Source organism: Ailuropoda melanoleuca, chromosome 5 (assembly GCF_002007445.2).
Source record: "Ailuropoda melanoleuca isolate Jingjing chromosome 5, ASM200744v2, whole genome shotgun sequence".
Classification (NCBI taxonomy): Eukaryota; Metazoa; Chordata; class Mammalia; order Carnivora; family Ursidae; genus Ailuropoda; species Ailuropoda melanoleuca.
This window is the reverse complement of record NC_048222.1, coordinates 61,261,959-61,280,865: the sequence shown is the minus strand read 5'-3', so window position 1 is coordinate 61,280,865 and position 18,907 is coordinate 61,261,959. Positions and strand designations below refer to the sequence as shown.

At 49.2% G+C, this 18,907-nt stretch overlaps 1 protein-coding gene and 1 non-coding gene across 6 annotated transcripts in view; one reads left to right on the top strand and one right to left on the bottom strand.

The window, feature by feature from the left end:
* FRMD5 (FERM domain containing 5) overlaps positions 1-18,907 on the bottom strand; it is a 294,977-nt gene that overhangs the window by 37,822 nt on the left and 238,248 nt on the right. For all 5 annotated transcript variants that reach the window (XM_019801587.2, XM_034661042.1, XM_034661040.1 and 2 more), the window contains exons 2-4: positions 8,617-8,721; positions 3,908-3,950; positions 3,597-3,675 (exon numbers count right to left, since the gene is read on the bottom strand). In XM_019801587.2, coding sequence (XP_019657146.2) covers positions 3,597-3,675; positions 3,908-3,950; positions 8,617-8,721 — 227 coding nt within the window. The remainder of the gene's footprint in view (positions 1-3,596; positions 3,676-3,907; positions 3,951-8,616; positions 8,722-18,907) is intronic.
* TRNAK-CUU lies at positions 9,015-9,087 on the top strand. The gene has a single exon. It is a non-coding gene; the product is annotated as a tRNA-Lys (tRNA).

Here is an 18,907-nt window from a genome sequence, read left to right as displayed (position 1 = left end):
AGTGAGATAAAGCAAGATTTTATTGGAACGCAGCCATACACATTCGTTTAGGTATTGTCTCTGGCTGTATTCGCACTGCAAAGGCAGAACTGAGTCGTTGTGACAGAGACCATATGGTGCACAAAGTCTAAAATACTTACTCTCTGACCTTTTATAGAAAACACTTGCCAGACCATCTTAGCCTGAGGTAGGATCAAGTGATGTTCATCGAAGGAATTTATGACCTATGAACTCCATTCATTCTCACGTGTATCCATTCATTCTATTAATATTTTTTGTGAGCACCCTCACTCAGGCATGTGTCAGGCAGTTTGTTTCCTTAGAAGGTGGGGCCCCATTTGCACTCAGTTTCCTTCTACTATTTGATCTTTCCACAGAGTTCATAGACCTGCGGTCCCTGTTAAACGCTAAATCTGTTGCCTAATCCCCATTTTCTCTGCCTTGTCTCTAGCTCAGACAAGAAAATCTATTTATTACTTTAAAAAATGACAAAAGAGATTAATCAGGATTTGGCAACTAAATTTATCATCTGGGAAGAGTCCAAGAGATAAATGAAGCACAGTTCTTTACTCCCTATTTCATCCCCTCCTCTCAGTCTGGCTTTATGGAAAGAGCTGAGACAGCATTGAAATTTAGGACCAATATTGCTAGGAAAAACACTGACAGCTAAATTAGTTTGGCAGGGAGGTGGCATGGAGGGCTCTAAGCCAGGAATGAATTATGGGTATTGAGTGAGGCTGGGGCAGGTACCCGCTCTCTGAAGAATCACCAGGGACGTGAAAGAGGAGACTCGGCTAATTCCAAGACCTCCACAGAATGCCTCGGAGGGGGAGTCATGAAGACTCCAAATCAGGCCCAGTCACCCGGCGCTTCACACCCCCAACAACGCTTGGAAAATGCATTCTAGGGAAGGCAGGCTGGTGAGGTGGGGAGCAAGGGGACAACAGTCGAGGATGCTCAGCACAGACATGGGAGAAGGGGGAGGAGCTCACACCCTTGTCAGTGCCTTTGAAGCTTGCTGACTTGGACAGAGGCCTGGCCATAGTCCTCATGCTGCGCAGCCAGGACTTGGATAACTGATTACCTGGGACGGCTTTTTCTCTGAGTCCTCAAAATTTAGTTTTCTTAAGTGGCAGGACTCTAGCTGGTGGGGGAAAAGGACAGCTAGAGTGGGAAGTATCGGAAAAGAAGAGCCTTTTCCCCTCAACAGAAGAAAGAAGCCAGAGCTCACTGTAGGTGTGCCCCATGTGGAGACCTCGGGGGTCCACTGACCATGTAATCCATCTGGAGGCCTCTGCTCAGCGCAAGGCTTGCCGGGGGGTGTATCACAAAGTCCAAGACCCTAGTGTAGTGGTCAGTTCTCCCAACAATTCCACGCGCTAGCTGTTCCTCTCCTCATTTTATAAATAAGGGATCTGAAGGTCAGACAGGTTAAATATCTTATGTCCGAGGCCACAGAACCGAGAACTGACAGAAATAGGAGCGAAGCTTGTCTATGCAGATTTTTGATAGGAGAGTGTGTACATTAGTATCCTGTCGTAACATTTGATTTAGAAAATTGTATTGTTAAGAGCTCCTCCTAAGGGCCAAGATAACCATGTATTTTTGCCCTTTAATCAAATCAGAAAGCCATGTCTGCTGTGCTCTCACTGGCCGCTCACTGAGTTGTTAGAGTCACCTCTGTCATCCTCACTGTCGGTTGAGTGAGGTGGAGACCAGGCGATCCTGAGGTGTGGTGTTGGGAGGCAAGGTGCTAGGTTCTCAAGAAAGAGGTGTTAAATGTGCCCAGACACACGAACGGGAGGGTGGCCTTCTGGGTCTGCCCTGGCATCATCACCTCTGTTGGCAGGGAGGCAGGTGGGGGGAGAAGGACAGGCTCAGAGTGAGGCCAGTACTCTGAAGGTCCTGAGCAGGGCGGGCTAGCGCTCCTACAACTGCAGGGTTGCTCCTGTAACTGGACGGGCTTGGTTTTCAGAAGCAACGTGGGAGCCGCTCACACGCACTACCTGGTGGGTGAGCACAGCCTGCGGTTTCTGTGGCCAGTAAGGGGCACGAACATACTCGCCACCTCAGTACTTCAAAGGTGGTGCATGTACACTGCCCGAGCATCCCAAAGAAACAACCTTCCTAATCCTTCCGGCTGCACTGCAAGAGTCCCCCCACCCTCCCCTGGGGCCCGTGTGAAGACCCCACTTTTCCTTCCCGTCCCACTTCTTAGCTTCCTTTGCACTACGTAGCCCTGTTTCTTGCCCTCTTCTCTCCCCATTTCCTCTTTTTCCTTCTCAGAGAAACTTTAGCTCCCTTTATCTGACAAAGCTAGTGGCGCGGTTTTCAGAACAGGAAGTGAACATAAGTCCATATTCCTTCTTCCTCCCTTCTTCCCTCTTTCCTTTCTCTGGAATTCTCCCAAGCAGTTCAGGATCTGGAAGTAGATTGCAAAGACTTAGAGGTCAGAGTCTACATAACTGGCCACGGCCTCACCCAGTCTCGGCAGTCTTCAAGGTTTGGGGGGAAGCGGAGAGCTGGCAGCACTGTCTCTTCCTTAGCTCTAGGGTTCCCTGGCATCACTTCTTGCTCTAGGGCCCCACCCTCTCCAAGGCCACGCCAATATTCTGCTAATGTCAGAATTAGATATTTCTTTTTTTTTTTAAAGATTTTATTTATTTATTTGACAGAGATAGAGACAGCCAGCAAGAGAGAGGGAACACAAGCAGGGGGAGTGGGAGAGGAAGAAGCAGGCTTCCAGCGGAGGAGCCTGATGTGGGGCTCGATCCCAGAATGCTGGGATCACGCCCTGAGCCGAAGGCAGACGCTTAACGACTGTGCTACCCAGGCGCCCCAGAATTAGATATTTCTAATAATAAAAATTAAGGATCTCTGTTATGGATCATTGCTGAATCTCTGAGGCAAGACTTTTAGAGTGAATTTGGCTCATATATACAGAACCTTGGTGAAGCTTTGAAGCGCCTATCCTTAGACCCTCTTGTAGGATGATGTGGGCACAGAAGTTTTCTCATCCTCAAGTGGTGCTGGATGAGATAGGATTCATTCCATGCGGCTGTCTGCCCACCACAGAACATGGTCCCCGCAATGAAGAGTTCATCACGGACCTCATCCATCTGCACACTGGAGTTTATCCACTTGGATTTAAAATCTTCAGTATTTCCCAGCTTATTTTGCAGTGTCCTGCTTTGGCATTTCCCAAGTACATTAGGCCACTGGAGTCTATTTCAAGCACCCCCCCCCCAAAAAAAAAGCAACCCACCCTCTCCAAAAACATTCATGGTGGCCACATCCTTGGTAAAAGAAAAAAATGTTTTGATTAATTAATTACTCCAGGTCCCTTTGTAGATGACTAGTTTAAATGAAGTATTCATACCCCTTGACGGAAAGGAGCTCACTCTATTCCAGTTCTGTTGAGGGGGTGAGCAAAGAAAGCATGTGGAAATGAAATACAGAAGAAGTAAGGTTATATTTAGGAAGATTCTTTCCTTATAAGAGTGAGAAGCTTCCAAAATAGAGGATCCGAGAGGCTCCAGTCCCTCTGTCCTATCCTCTCCCACAGGTCTTCGTGGCTGAGGGAAGTTCAGCCTTACCTGGTTATCTCTTCTTTCAGGGCCGCAGGGTCTGCGGGGTAGAACTTCACACGGAAGCACATGGTGAACGGAGGCTGGGCTGCAGAGACAAAGATGAGCCTGTCTCAGGAAAGACCCTTCCCAGAGGACGACTGGGCATCCCTCCCCACGGGGAAGCACGGGCTTCTGAACCATCGTAAGAAAATCCTCATGGGTTTAGGACCAATTTACACAGGAACGCTGGACAATTACCAAGACTTACTAAAAGTGGGAGTTTCCATCCCACCCTTCCCAGGGGTGAGGCTTCCCACCTTTACATGAAGAATACTTACATCTCAACTGCTTCACCACAGACTTTGTAAACTCCAACCAATGCTGAAACAGAGAACACAGAACAAGAAAACTCTAATGAGAAGCAGTGTCAACTATAACTTGTTTTACCCTATTTAAATAGCTGGACAGATTGTAGCCCAGGGTGAAAACAGCCCCAAAGCTTGTGATATGCAGGCTTGGAGAGTAGAGAGTGATAGGATTTTTTGAAGTAAGCTCCCCATGGAACCAGCTGCGAAGGGGGAAGAGTTCCAGCTTCAGATGCCATTTCTGGGCTTCCCTGGCAATGCTGCCTTCCAAAGTAGGGTGCCAAAGTTCTGAGCCATATTTCTGGCATACTAGTAGGCACAAGCGAATGCACGCGTGTCTAATGGGGACAAAGCCCCTCCTGTCTTGAGCAGGGTAACACTGACTTTAGTGGGTCATGTGTGTTCGTGTTATGTGCCAGCTATTTTTTCGGCGGGGGTGGGCAGTGGGGACAGAGGCTATTGGACGTGGCTCTCGAAAGTATTAACAGGTGGAATTTCATCAATGGTGAGAAGGGAGGGATGGCTGGTGCATATCTTTATTTGAACAGCATTTGCCAATCCTTGTGTTAGGGCATACATACTCCGATTCCTTGGCATCCAGGGATGTTTAAAGTCTCAGTCTCGTAAGATAACTACACAACTAATGTGTAGGACAGTATCGTTTTTCCCTTGGTTTTTCGTAGAGGCAGGATATAGTAGCAATGCATTTTTTCCCCATGGTACTTATGTTTGCGGGAAGGAAGCAACGAGATCATTCTATAACTGTTTCCCAGTTCTACATGAATGCTTTATAAAATGCATTATTGATGTTTGTTGCTTTTATGCTAATCAGGAAATTTGACAGTTTGCAGAGAGCTGCAACTGCTGTTACTTGGGATTTGATTATCTGGAAATAGACTGAAACCATTAGCCATAAGCTCTGTGAAGGCAGAAAACTGTGCCAGCCACCAGTGCCTAGAAGAGTGTTCAAGATGCAGCTGACAAACGGACGAAGAAAGCAGGTCCATGCTGGGTCCACACCTCCCTCTTTTCTGGCTACTTCCATTTAGTGTAACATCTTGGCAGAACCCTCCCTCTGGCAGGAAAGCAGCCAGGACCGTGCAGACAGCATCCTGGCCTCCCGCGATTCCCAGCTCTCACCTTCTGGGCTGGGCCGTGGGTCATGTAGTTAATGGACCCACTAAGAGCCAGTTCCTCCGTCAGCTCCACATGGATAATCTGGGCTGACATTCTGCTCTCTTGCTTCCTCTGATCTGAGTTCCCATGAGGCTGGCAACTCATTATAGCCACTCAATGTGGTTAAGAGGTCCTTCTCACATTACACGGCCCACCGCAGCTTGGCTTTACAGGGAAGCAAAGGCAAGAGATGAAATTGCACGGAAACAACTGGGGTTCGAGGCTGAGCCTGTGAAGGCAGAGGAGGTCTGTCTGATGGGAGCACTTGGGAACTGTGTACAGCGAGAACACAGTGAGTGTCTGGGGCTCAGTAAACAGAATGCCCCCAGGCACCTGACTGATAGATTAAAATAAATAAACAACGGAAGACGGAAACTACTAGGAAAGACTGAGATGTACTCTCAGCAGAGGGCAGGTGGAGCTGAATGACGAAAAGGCTATGCCCCTTGTCCAAGGCTGAAGAGGACTTCCGTCTACACTGCAGTGAGAGCTCAAGGAGAAGATAGGAGAGGGATGGGAGGGGAGGGGAAAGCTGTCACAGCTTGTCCAAGAGATTTTAAGGGTCTGGTAGAGAAATTAAGAGAAATCAGGATCCCAAAAAGACAGCGATTTACCTTTAGCAGCGGTCTGACTAAATCTGGGTCCCACAATCACTAGCAAACTGATAACATGAGACTGGGAAGGAAGGATCAGGAGAAGAGAAAAGAAGGTTTGGAGAGGGGAGTTTCCACCTGTATTTGGGTCCTTGGGCCAATGTGGCACAATATGGAGGCTCTGGAGGCTGGAAAGTGTGCCTCCACTTTGAAGGGAGAGGCTGAAAGCAAGCTGGGGCCCTGGGCCTGAGCCAGCAACAGGGGAGAGGGGGAGTGAGGGCAGCTCCTCCAAGAGGGACCAGGAGAGTTCCCAGATCCCATGGGACCTGTGTAGAGCAGGCAGTGAGGGGATGGATGTGAGCTTGGGTTCTGGTGCCCCAGGAGAGAAGGTTTCTTTTAGGACCTCACAACCTAAGGGAGCGGGGAGCTTACCCCCTCCATCTCCACCACGAGTCAGCAGATCTAGGGTGACCATTTCCCCACAACTCTCAAGCACCGTTTCAAACCTCTCTGCTCTCCTTAACCCGGGACAGTCACACAACTTCAGAAACTATCAGGTATGAATTCAGCATGGAACCTTAGAAACCACACAGACCCTGACGTCAGACAGCTCTGAGCTGGAGACTGGCAGTGCCACATGTCTTGGGTAAGTTACTACTTAATCTGAGGTTGTATTTCCTCATCCAGAGAATGGCTATTTGACCTATGGATACTTGTCTCATTTGTGTAAGGATTAAAGAACATATGTGAAGCTCTCAGCTTTGTGTCTGATAGAACTCAGTGCTCCATACACACCGGCTGAGAGGCTGAGGCTCGTGCTCACGCAGAGCCCAGCACACAGCAGCCACTCCATACATGTTTATTGCTCCTTTTCCCCATTTCTTTGTATTTCTCTATCTCCTTCTGCTTTTGATCTTTATCCCCTCCGTGTACTCTCTTACTCTCCTCAAGCACCTTTTGACCTAACTAGAAAATAATGAGGATATGTTTTGTCTCTTTTTCTCCATAAGCCACTCTCTTCAGGAGATGAAGAGAACTTGGGGTCACTGGCCTTCCTTCTTAAGAAGAAACAGCTCTGACCAAAAAAATACACAACAAGAAACCCCCTTGTAAAAGGAGTCCATCATTGTATAGTGAATGGACACCTACAGCATGTGGGGACATGTAGCTTCCTGGTATCATGGCCCCTTTGGGGTCTTATACTATGTTCCAGAGCTAAGGATAGTACTTATGTAAAAACAGTGGAGCCTTCATAGGGCAAGGGGCTGATCTTGACACTACTTCCTAAACAGCGGTGATACTCAAAGTCCTGCTGAGCCAGGAGGACCCAAATATGTCAGTGAAGGAGGCAGGGCTTGTCAAAAGAAAGGGAGACAGTCCTTAGGATTCTTTCTCTAAGTTAAAGTGTTCAGCATAAAACTGTAAATGGGAGCTGGTGACACAGTGGCTCAGAGCGTCAAAGAACAAAACAGCACTTGACTCTGGCATGTTGAGGCGCACATCCATTCATTCATTATTTGTGGTCCTGGGCATTGCTGGGGGGCTGTGCCTTCTGGGGCTCCGAGGCCCAGGGACAACACAGATGGAGCCCATGTTTGGAGCAGTGAAGAAAATCAGTGGACCCATGGAAGGGGGACCCTTTGGGATTTCTGCTGATAATGTATTTGGACAATGGTAGACCAGAGTGGGGGGTGGGCAGGGGTATAGGGAAAGGAGACACAGGCCCGAACATTCTGCATACTTTCCCACTTCAGTGGGGGCACCAGAAGATGCATCCCCACAGAAAGGAAAGGGCTGATGAACAGAAGTTCTAGGAAGTGCAGGTGTCTGCTAGCAGAGCAGCTGGGCAAGTGGAGGGGGAAATTTTGGCATTATACACCATGAACTCACCCATCCATCATTCCTTCAGCAAATATTTACTGAATGTCCACTACATTCTAGGCCCTGTGTTCGTTCTATGGGAGGTAGTGGTGAACGAGAGAAAGCGCATGCACTCTGGAAACTTCTGTTTTTGCCCAGAACACAGGTAATCCAACAGGCAACCATAGCACGGTGTAGAAAGTGCTACAAGAGGGGTGGTACAGGGTGCATGGGGCACACAGGAGGGGCCCCTCATTCACACTGGGGGTGGGGGAAGAATCCCTGGAAGAAGTGGAAGTCTAAGCTGAGACATTACATGTGAGAAGGAGTCAGCCAGAAGCAAAGCGTGGAGTGTGGAGAAGCGAGGAAAGGGAGAAGAAATGTTCTGGGCAGGGGAACTGTACAGGTGGAGGCTCCGGAAAGACAGAAGGATGACATCCGGAGAGCCACAGCAGGGAGGAGACAGGTCAGGGGAGCTGGAGCTGAGAGGGAGGCTGGGGCCTGGGGGTGATGGACCTGTTCTCATCCCTGTCTGGAAGGAACCCCGTGTCTGCAGAGCCAGCCGTGTTGTGTAGAGCAGAATGAGAACTGCAGCATTTGCAAGGTGCTCAGAGGCCCATGTCAGTTCGGCTCTATCTCTGTCCTGCCCAAACTGGGTGGTGTAGTTACTTCTGGTAAGGCCCTTCCAACCAGAACTGTGTGGTTCAGCTCATTTACTAGAAAGAAGGTGGGAGAGGCTCAGCCTGTGACTGGTGCTCGAAGACCGTAACACCAGCCCAGCTGCTGTGCCTCCAACTGGACAGCTTTGGGCAGATCACGTCAGCCCTCTAGGCTTCCACCTCAGTATCTGTGAAACGATGGGCCACGCTAGCTGAGCTCTGCTGAGGTGGCTTCCAGATCTCATAACATGATCTGAAAAGGTGACACCCAACTGTAGGGCCCGGGTGGTCCCTGATCCCTGAGGCTAGACTCAAGACAGTTGGCAGTGGCAGTTCAAGGATTCAGACTACTAACCAAACTTCTCCTCCCTTTGTGCTTCAAATATTGACTTACCCGCTGCTTATCTGGGTCCACAAAGCGGATCCCAAAGTAGTCTTTCTCAAGAAGGTTCAGGTGGTGGCAAAGAAGATCAAACAGGTACTGGCCTTTGGCATCTCTCTGCAAAGCAAGCAAGCTCCATTGAGAAATGACAGGGCTTCTTCAGTGTAACATTGTTCATCATTAAAAATCATTTAGGGCTGGGGAGGCGGCACCGGGGTGGCTCAGTTGGTTAAGCATCTGCCTTCGGCTCAGGTCATAATCTAAGGCCATGGGATCGAGCCCTGCATCGGGCTCCTTGTTCAGTGGGAAGCCTGCTTCTCCCTCTCCCTCTACCCCTCCCCTGTCCCTGCTCATGCTCTTGCTCTCCTCAAATAAATAAATAAAATCTTTTAAGAAAATCATTTAGGGGTGCCTGGCTGGCTCAGTTCGTAGAGCATGAGACTCTTGATCTCAGGGTCATGAGTTCAAGCCCCATGCTGGGCCTAGAGATTAATTTAAAAAAATCATCTGTAAGTTGGATGAGGATATGGAAAGGGAACGTGTCTGTAACTGTGTCCTCCATATTGTGATGCATTAGACAGTCTCTTGAGTTCCAAGGCTTTTTGTACCTGGAAGGAGCCCAAGAACCCTTCATTCCACAAAGATGTCACAGAAGTCAGAGGAGAGTCAGGTAAACCCAGTTCCAACCCCAAATGCATGAAGCTCTTCTGAACTCGCGGGAGTGGGGCAAGTCAGTGTGCAATACACTGAGTCCAGCTGGCCCTGCCTCTAACACAGATCCTGAATCCACCCACTTGTCTCCATCCCATGGTCAAGCCACTACCATCTCTCCACACAGCAAACAAGGTGACCACAATTTAGACACAGGACCTTTTTTCCTGAATATGTAACACAGGCATACTAATAAATTCAAATGTACAAAAGGATACACTATGAAGACTAGGTCTCACTTCCACCCTGGTCACCCTATGCCTCAGTTCCCCTCCCCAGAAGCAGCCATGACCAGCTTCTTGTGTACCCTGTACCCTTAATGTGGGGTTCTATACATGGGCAAACCTATATACATATACATCACTTTTTAAGATATACTGGCAGCATGTTTTATGCTGTATTCTATTTCTTGTTTTTTTTTGTTTTTGTTTTTTCCTACTGAGGGTATCTTGTGAATCCTTCTCTGGCAGTACATATAGACATGCCTCACGGTTTTTAACTACTGCAGACCACTGGGATGAACCCACATGTACTTACCCAGCTCCCTATTCATGGAATTTGCTTCTAATCTGCTATTACAAACAATGTGGCGTTGAGCACACAGTGATCTTTAATTAGGTTACTACTCTTGCTTAACACTGTCAGTGGCTTCCCGTTGCTCTCAGAATAAAATCTAAACTCTGACCACAGCCTCCAAGGCTCTAACACCCTAGCGAGTGCCTCCCACGAACTCCTCCCGAATCATTCTCCTCACTGCTCCCTCGCCATGGCTTCTCTCCCTGATGCTCCAAGGCCTTCCACCCCTGTGTCTCTGTACACCTCTGCCTGGACTGCCCTTCCTCCAGCTCTTCCAGTGGCCACTCCTTCTCTCGAGGTCTCAGCTCAAATGTCCCCTCTGCAGGTCTTTCCCCTACAGAAGGGCCCTTCCCAATTAGGATCTCATTTATCCTGTTTATTCCCTTCATGGGACTTACAACAATCTGTCATTATCTTGTTGATTTGTTTACTTGTTTATTTACTGTCTGCTCCCTTTCCAGACTGTAAGTTTCATGAAGGCAGGAGCCCTCCCCCAGAGCTTAGCACAGGGCCTGGCATGTGTTAGCTGGGTGCTCAACAATTATTCACCGAGTAAGTGAACAAATGAATAAACAGAAGGTAGAGGGCTGGCTAAAAGTTTTCATCAGTTAGGAAATTAGGCCATTTCTAAACCTTTAACTTCTCCTTCAGGGACCTGCGTCCGTATCTGGGATGAGCTGGGAGGAGTGACTTGCAGGAAACTGTCAGAAAATCTGGAGCTCTGCAAGACAGCAATCTCTAGGCCTGTCCCCAGTGGTCTCTGCAGCTCAGCGGAGACGATCATCTCTGGGGGGACTGTGTCTCATTTTGCATCCAAAATCAAGGCTGACTTATAAAATTCAAAGTATCTCACCTGTGTGAAGGCCCAAGGACCTAGTACTGCTCCAAGAATGGGCAGGCATTTAAGACTTCCATGGAAGGTTTACACCTCAGCTCTCCCCTTCTGCCAGCTCACCCTGTACTTTCCAAGGAGAACTAGGGCAGGATATCCAATCTCTCAGCAAACATCTTAAGAAACTTATCCTTGAAGGATTGGTAGGATGATTGAGTAGACAGCTCAAGTAAGGAAGGCAGTGCAATGTGTGCACCTCCCTGCCTCTTCTGCTGGCCCCATACTCCCTCTTAACGCAAGCCCAAGGCAGCTGGCCCAGTTCTTACACTCTCTGATCTCCCATCAGAAAGAGCTACTCTCAGGACAGACTTGTGAAGAATCATGCTGGGACTTCACAGTGGGTTTTTCGAAAGACTCCATCAACAACTGTCTCTTTGGGCAGGGACTGCCACCTATTTCCTCACTGATACCCCAGAGTGTGGGAAGAACTTACACTCCTTTTTAAGGGTCTTCTGGGAGCAGAGGAAATATGTTTAACTCTATCCCAAGCGGCATGTCCTGTACTATTATCTCTCCCAGAGCAACCGGAATGGAATATTAAGAAACAATAGCATATTGTGAATATTTTTCTCTAAAAATTTTACTTTGCACCAAGGTGGCCACTTCATGGTGATCAACAAGGTGCATTTTAATGGCTGAAATAGTTCACTTCCATCCCTACAACAACCGCATCCCCAGGAGCCTGGGTAGCCATGGGGAAAATGTGCTTGTGTGATAGAAATCACAAGAACTTTCTATGAGAATCATGTCTTCCATGAAAATAACTCATCTTCTGCCGGCAGGAGCCAGGAACTTGAATACACTCGTAGGGACCTTAGCTGGTGAGAACTTTATATCCAGTGCATCCAAACTCAGAGTTCTCCCACTTCACAGGAAAAAAAAGCAAGCTGGCTTTTCTCATCAGGTAGTTATGAAAAAAAAAATCGCATTATACTCCTCTTATATAAGTAGGAAAGGATCTTTTTCTTGCTACTTTTCAGCATCTGGTGAAATGCCTGCTCCCCACCATGCAGTCATAGCTCCCTCAGGCTCCGTTTACCGTTGGTAGATGCGTGGTTTTGAGTTACAAGGCTCTTAGGAAGACTAAAGAAGAGAAGCTGTTTCTCTGAGGCTGGAGGGTGGGAGGTGAGGGGAGTGGGAAGAGAGGTAGGAACAGAGTCCCTCCATATGGCAGAAGTCCACCAAGTTTAAATTCCCAGCAGAAACAAAAAGGCAGAGTCAACTCAGAGCACTGTCGTGGCACCTGTCAGAGAGGGTTGCAACCCGCCCCTCTCCTGGAGCACTCATGCCAGGGGCTGGCGGAGTGGCCTGAGGCAGCCTTTGGGCAGGGGGTCACATTCAGCTGAACCATCATGGTGGCCTCCCTACAAGAAGCTACTGGCAGGGCGAGCATAGGAATTTTAAACTTCCTGGCCTTGTACTTTCAGATGCCAGACAGCTGTGTCCTATGATCCTCTTTCTGTGGTCTCCCTGCACCACATCTGGGGCTTTCTGGAATATTCTGTGGCAGCCAAGTCTTGTCTTTTGGCAGGACGGCAAAGTCCAGTATGTACTGTCTTCTTTTCCCTTCGCCTACAGTTGCTCTGATGCCACAAGCTAAACCATGTGTTGTGTGCTGAATGTTGTACCATTGATTACGCCGGAGAAACAGGCACTTGCGTTGACAGGTGATTACTGTTTAGTCACAAAGTCAGGGCTCCAAGCCTGTGGATGTTTATCTTTAGGACAAGTGAGCTGTGGCAGAGCACCCAAATCCAGCTAAACCTCTGAGGTTATTCTCTTGCCAAAGACATAACTGGGTCAAAAGAACTTACTAAGCATCCATTTAAAAAATAAATTTTTATTTTGTGAACCACAACAGTACCTATTTGAAAACAGTACCTTGTAGTATTTGAACATAATAGTACATATTCATGCAACCTATTTACTCTCTCTGTATGGTGTGCAGAATGATGGATGAACTCCTTAGACTCACTCTGCAACACTGAGGTTGGGAGAATTCATATTCTCACTCCTCCCTGGAGCTCCAGGCTCTGGTTCTCTATTCTTTAGGGAAGAGAGAGAGGCAGCAAGCAGTAAGCAGGCACGGGCCAGTGACCTAAACTATTCAAGGTTAATTGCATTTTCTGCCTCAGAATCAATAACTTTGGACGGGAGAGCAGCTTTAATCTGACCCATCATGGGGTCAATCCCAGGGACCCTGCTCAGAGTGGCTAACATGTAGAAAGCCCCCCACGCATTCGGCCTCACCTCATTTAATCAGTGAGGTAGGCAGATTTCAAGCTTAAACTACGTGGGTCCTGAAGGGGGCAAGAGCGATCACAACTTTCTCAGGCCCTGGGCCACGTGCTATTAAAGAGGAACTGGCCGCAGTTTCCTGGGCCCTTAGAACGGGCAGACGTGAGAGGGACAGAAGTAGGCAGCAGGCATCTGCAGTCCAAAAGCACAAGAGTCCAGGGGTGTCAGGAGCCCATGCCAAGGAGGGGATGCTTAGAGGAGAGGGCAAGGGCGAACCGGTTGTCCTCAGGGACTGACAGGGAAGGATGTGGCAGCAGGGGTGTGACTGTATCACTGCCTCCATTCTAGCTCAGCTTTAAATTTAAATTTCTTACAGGCCAAAGAAAGACTGCTTTCTGTGTCAGTGTCCTCTGAAGGCATGGTGCGCCAATGTCTGCCAGGTTCAGGAGCAGATGATGTGGAGTGCGCGTGAACGTCACAGAGCAACGGCCACAGTAGCTCATCTTCTCAGGGCCATGGCATGAACAGCTGAGTCAGAAAGTGGGAATCAGTTCCTGGGGTGCAGTCCTGCCCCTGTGTTCACGCGCTACACCAAGCCCAGCTTCCTGAGGTGGAGGGAAGAGAAGGGGCCCACGGGCTAACAGCAGGGCCCCAGATTTCTTAACCTCAGCACCTTCCACGCTCATTTACATTTTTCTTTGAAGGGAGGGAACCCCTGCAGAGATCCTGGCTCAGGAGTCCACTTTTCTTGCTTAGTCGTAAACCAACAAAATCTGTCCAGGAACTGCTGAGGCTGCAGCTAGAAAAGCCGCCAAGCTCACTCCGGGAGAAGACAGAGCAGCTCACTCCAGGGAGCAATGCAGCCATACTGTCTTTGCAGCAGGTCACCCCCAAAGCAGCAGCATCATAGGTGAGCCCAAACGGGCATGCTCTTGGCTCCTTACTCTCAGAGGAGACAGACTCCAAAACTCGGCAGGTAGGCTGGCAGGATGCGGCCCATGTGGACACAAGGGATCCAGGCCGTAGTGTCAGGAGCCACGAGGCCAGGGGAGCCAGGTGGCCATGGGGCTCCCGGGGAGAGGCCAGAACCCAAGTGGAGGGAAGTCAGAGTTCAGAAGGAGAGAACGGTGCTCACCCTGACTCTTGCAGCCACTGGCCTCACCTCATTCTTACGAAAGATGGCAACTTCCTGCCCCAACACCACCACCCCCCATTAGACGTGCAAACTGAGGGAATTGGCGTGATTTTTATGATGCGAAGAGATATCTGTAGGTTCAGATGCCAGGCATGGTGCCTCGGGGAGTTCTGCTGGCAGTCCTCGCTCGGGTCAGAGAGCTAGCTTAGCTCAGCGCCACATGGTACGGCCTGCAGAGGATGCGCACATGGGGTGGGGAAAACACAGGCTGGAGCATGGAGGTCACAGTGTGCAAGCAAATGTCGTGGGAGGGAGGACCGAGTGCTCTGTCAGCACAGATGGCCAAACCAGACTCAACAAGATCAATTAAGACCCTCTGAGCAGAACCTTCAAACCTGCTGTTGTAGAGTTTGTAAGAGCCGGGTAACGAGAAGCCTAGACTTATTGAGATATCAGCGGCGATGCTTCAAGAGGCAAGGCATCCTCCTGCCTCTGCGGGTTCCTTGTGCCCAGCGAAGTTCCTGGAAAGGAAAAACTCTGAGCTGGGCCTGAAAAAAAGCAGATTTGTCTATCTTCCCCATGGTGAGGCCACTCTTATAAGTCATGTGACCCTTAGAAGCATCGCTGTTTCTTGTCATCGACTGAATAAGTTTTGGTTCTATTTTTCCGGGCAGCGCCGAGTATCTCAGTGGACTAGTCATGTCACAGCTGCAGAATCACTGAAAAGTCAGCCAGGCTTTTTAGAAAAAAACTCAGTACTTTGTATTGTTGTATTTGTGAAGCTTATATTATCTCTTACATACACACCCTCATACACCTGTGCCTCTTGTTAAAAAAGTTGCTTCAGATCACTTGTAAAGAAAGCCCAGCATTCCCTTGCCCCCAGCCCTAAAGATAGTTTAACAACTCACTGTATTGCCTCTCCCCTCCTTCTCCTTCTCAAAGGGCACATACACATGCTATTTGCCAAATCTGGGCATTTCTGGGGCTATAGGGAGTGGCCTGGGTGGCCAGGCTCAGGAGAAATGTGGCAAGCTCAGCAATCCAACTGGTTCTCTTAACCCTGTAGCTTTTCCTTCCTTTCCCTCCCTCTCAGCAGAAAACTGGTTATTTGCTTGTACTAAGAAACATGATGGATTCTGAGCTGGACACAGTCCATAAATGAAGAGGCCAGGATTTCTGAGTCCCAGTGCAGTCTCCTTTTCAACTATTCTCTTGGGTCACTCGTGTTCCCTAGAAGTTGAGATGGAGGCAAAGGGAGTGGAGAGGGGAAGGGCTCTGGGAAGGTGGAGGCACTGGGGATGAGCACCAGGCTTGGAGTCAGGGCCCTGCTCTGCCACTTCTCAGCTTGTGATCTCAGACCTGTCCCTTGATCTCTTCGAACTTTTGTTTCTTTATCTGTAAAAGGAGGCTAATACTACGTCTCTCAAAGGATTACTGTGAGGCTTAAAACAAGAGACATAATATACATGAAAACCCTGTCCATTTTTCCTGCCAAATTCCTCTGCTTCCTGTGACCTGTGCTTTCTTTAGGCTGAACGGACTTGAACGTGGCAAGTACTTAGCAATGATACGCTGCACTCACAGAACGGAAGCCAGTCATCCCCGGACAAGAACACTCAGGTGGGTTCCAGCTATACATCCATCTGTGCAACGTACCCTGGCCGATGGGGATGGCCACCATTTTAGAAATCTGCCCAGGGTTCTCAAAGCACAGATTTGTGTTTTCCCAAGACTAGGTGGGAAGAAGAGTAGAAAATATCAAATATATGCCATCAACTCAAATCCCTCAGGGGCCTGACAGCTTCTACTCAGGGCCACGGAGACAAAGGCAAAGCTTCTTATAACATGCTCTTGACATGTTCCTAACACTTGGGAAGGAGGAGCTGAGTGCGGTGGGGGATGAGAACGACACAATTCCAATAGCCACTATATCTTTTAATGCCTTGGCATTAATTAGAATAAAAACAAAAAAGCATTTGGCTAAATATATTTCATTAAATTACCCCAGAGACTCTCTCTCTCTCAAAAAACATAACTGGTTCTCTCTGGTGTTAAAGCTAGGGGAGTCGACTGTTGTCTCAGACTCTTCCTGCATGGAATCCTCAGGGGACGGCCCCACCTGTTGGCACATAAAGGGGAAGGATGGACGAGTAGAGCCCACAGCTCTCTGATGGGAGCCCCGAGTTCCCCCAGAGCTCATTCAGCCCCTCATAGCCACTGGCATTCACAATGAGGACAGTCAGGGCATGCTCGTTGCCTCTCTTGAGAAGGATGGTCAGGGCCTCCCTTGAAAAGTCCCTCATCAGAGCAGTGAGAGCTCTGGGGTCGGGTGCCAGGGCCTGACTCTCTGTGGTCTGTGGTCCCATGGGTGGCCCCACATCCATGAGTGCCTCCCTTCCCAGCACAAAGTGGAAACAACCTCACTGGCACAACACAGCTGAAGAGTCCTGGGAGAGGATGGAGACAGCTGGGGCCCGGGGCCAAACAGACGGTGGAGAGATGGTTTACCGTACAATGCTGAGGCCTGGGAAAGCAACACGACAAACCCCAAATCTCCTGACAGTGGCTGTCCCTGTGGTAGAGGAGGACGGGATGGGGGGCAAGCTAGGAGGCAGATGGCCAGCTCACTTAAAAGCAGACTTGCCTTGATAAACAAATTCAGAACCACACCATGCTCTGGACCAGCGGTTCCCAAACTTCGGCCTGCATCACCTGGAGGCTGGAGGGTCGTTAAAACAGAATGCTGGGCTGCTGTCCTGGGGTGGCTGGGTCCGTGGGTCTGGGGCAGGGCCTGATGATGTGCATTTCTAACATGTTCCCCAGTGCTGCTGCTGCTGGTGTGGATCAGCAGACTAGACCAACCCTTCTCCGGCACCCGCTGGTTCCGAGCTGCTCTGGGAGCAGAGACTGCAGGGATGAGGGAGGAAACGTGGACAGCTCCGCTCTGGCAGCCAAGTTCTCACTCGGGTTCGGCCCTCATGGTGGCACATACCAAGAGTGCCGACGTCAGAGCATTAGGCTTGCAAGGGAAGTACTCCAGAGAACTCTGCTCCTTCCTGCCAGGTTTTTAAATTCTGCCTTTCATGACAGTGGGCAGCTGCCCCATTCTGGCTGGAAAGTTCAAGTCCCCAGTTACCATTTACTTTCCATGGCTAAGTAGCTCAAAACTCACTGCACTTCGCCACGAACTTTCGCAGAGTAAAGCCGGCAGTCACCCTCAAACTAATTCAGAGAACAAGCCCCTTCCCACCCCAATTCTGCTGTCATTGGCAGGGAGACTGTTTCAGAACATTTCCCCTCCTGGCCTCTAGGGTCTCTTGTCCAGGAGGTGGGGTGGGAGCCGCCCCAGACCTCTGCCTGCTCTTGCCTTCCCTCTGTGCCTGCGCTCTTCTGGCTTCTCAGTCAGACTTCCATCTCAGCGGCCATGACCAGCCTCCTCCTTCCTTTCTCTTTTCCAGGAGAACATTCAGCTGACCCACCTTTGGGGGTGGGGAAATGGGTGGGTACAGAACATGTGCCTAGAAGGCAAGACTTCTGTGTTCAGCATAGATCAGGGAGTCAGGGGCAGGAGGGCAGTGATGGGAGAAAGGAAAGGCAAATTCTCGGGCAAGTCATTTTCCTCCCTGAGCCTCGGTTTCCTTCTGTGTAAATGATCCCACATCCCCTTATGTGCCCTGAGTCTCTGATTCTGTTATTAGTTGACCAGAGTAATCACACTCCAAGCCCATCTCCTCTTCAGTGAGGATAAAAAAAGTTTAACAGAAAAGGCTAAACGTGTAGCTGCAGGAAGGTAGAGGTTTAACACATTTATCACTAGTTTAATTAATTTAAAAAACTCAAGGCTGTTGCTCAAAGTAAATGGAAAGAGTAACTAAACAGAATTCATTCAATTCTAGAAACTGCCTCTAGCAGGTCTGAGACAGTGAAGGCCTTTGTGTGAAACTATTATCTTGCTACGAATCTGGTCATTTTATATTCCACTGTGAGCGATGGAAAAAAATCCCATCAGATCATCCAGTGCACATCTCCGGCCTCACACAGTGAGGACTGTTGCAGAATCTTCTCCGAATGGATCCTGAGACTCCACCTCCCTCTCCTCTCCAAGCCCACTGTTTCCTCAACTATAACCAGAGGAGCAGTGAGGCTCCTGAATTTCTATATGCAAGGGCCTTCCCCACCCCCAAAGGTGACAGCCTGGCCATTTTATTTGCACAGTCCCGTATATAAGATTAACTCTTCAACTGTCCAATAAGGAAGGGGTAGGGAATGACTGAGACGGGAAGGGGCTGACAATGTGTCCCTTCCAACCTCATCCTTCACTGTCCTAAATTTACTCACAGGCAGAGCCTCTGAACGTAGGCTAAGGTAGAAGCTAAGGGTGTGCTTTGAGGCAAGTGCCTCTGGGTCCATGAACTTGTTGGTTTCCCGAAAGTTCTCCCAAATCTAATACTTCAGTGGCTGAACAGCACCAGGTGCCTCTTGGTCTATAAAAATTCTTGGGCTTGGAAACGTATCTGCTAACATGCACTGAGGGATGACCAGATCCCCAGGGCGTCAGGCAAAAACATGGTCCAGGCCTCGCGGTGTGATGGAGAAAACAGAGGAGGCAAGACTTCTGGACGTACATTGCTGCTCCTCTGCAGGTTTTCAGCTGAAGAACAGGAGTGAGAGCAGGGGAGGTGGGAGCCTCGAGCCCAGCAGCACCCCCGAGGCCTCTGGCACCTCCCTGTCATCTCTGTGCCTCTGTA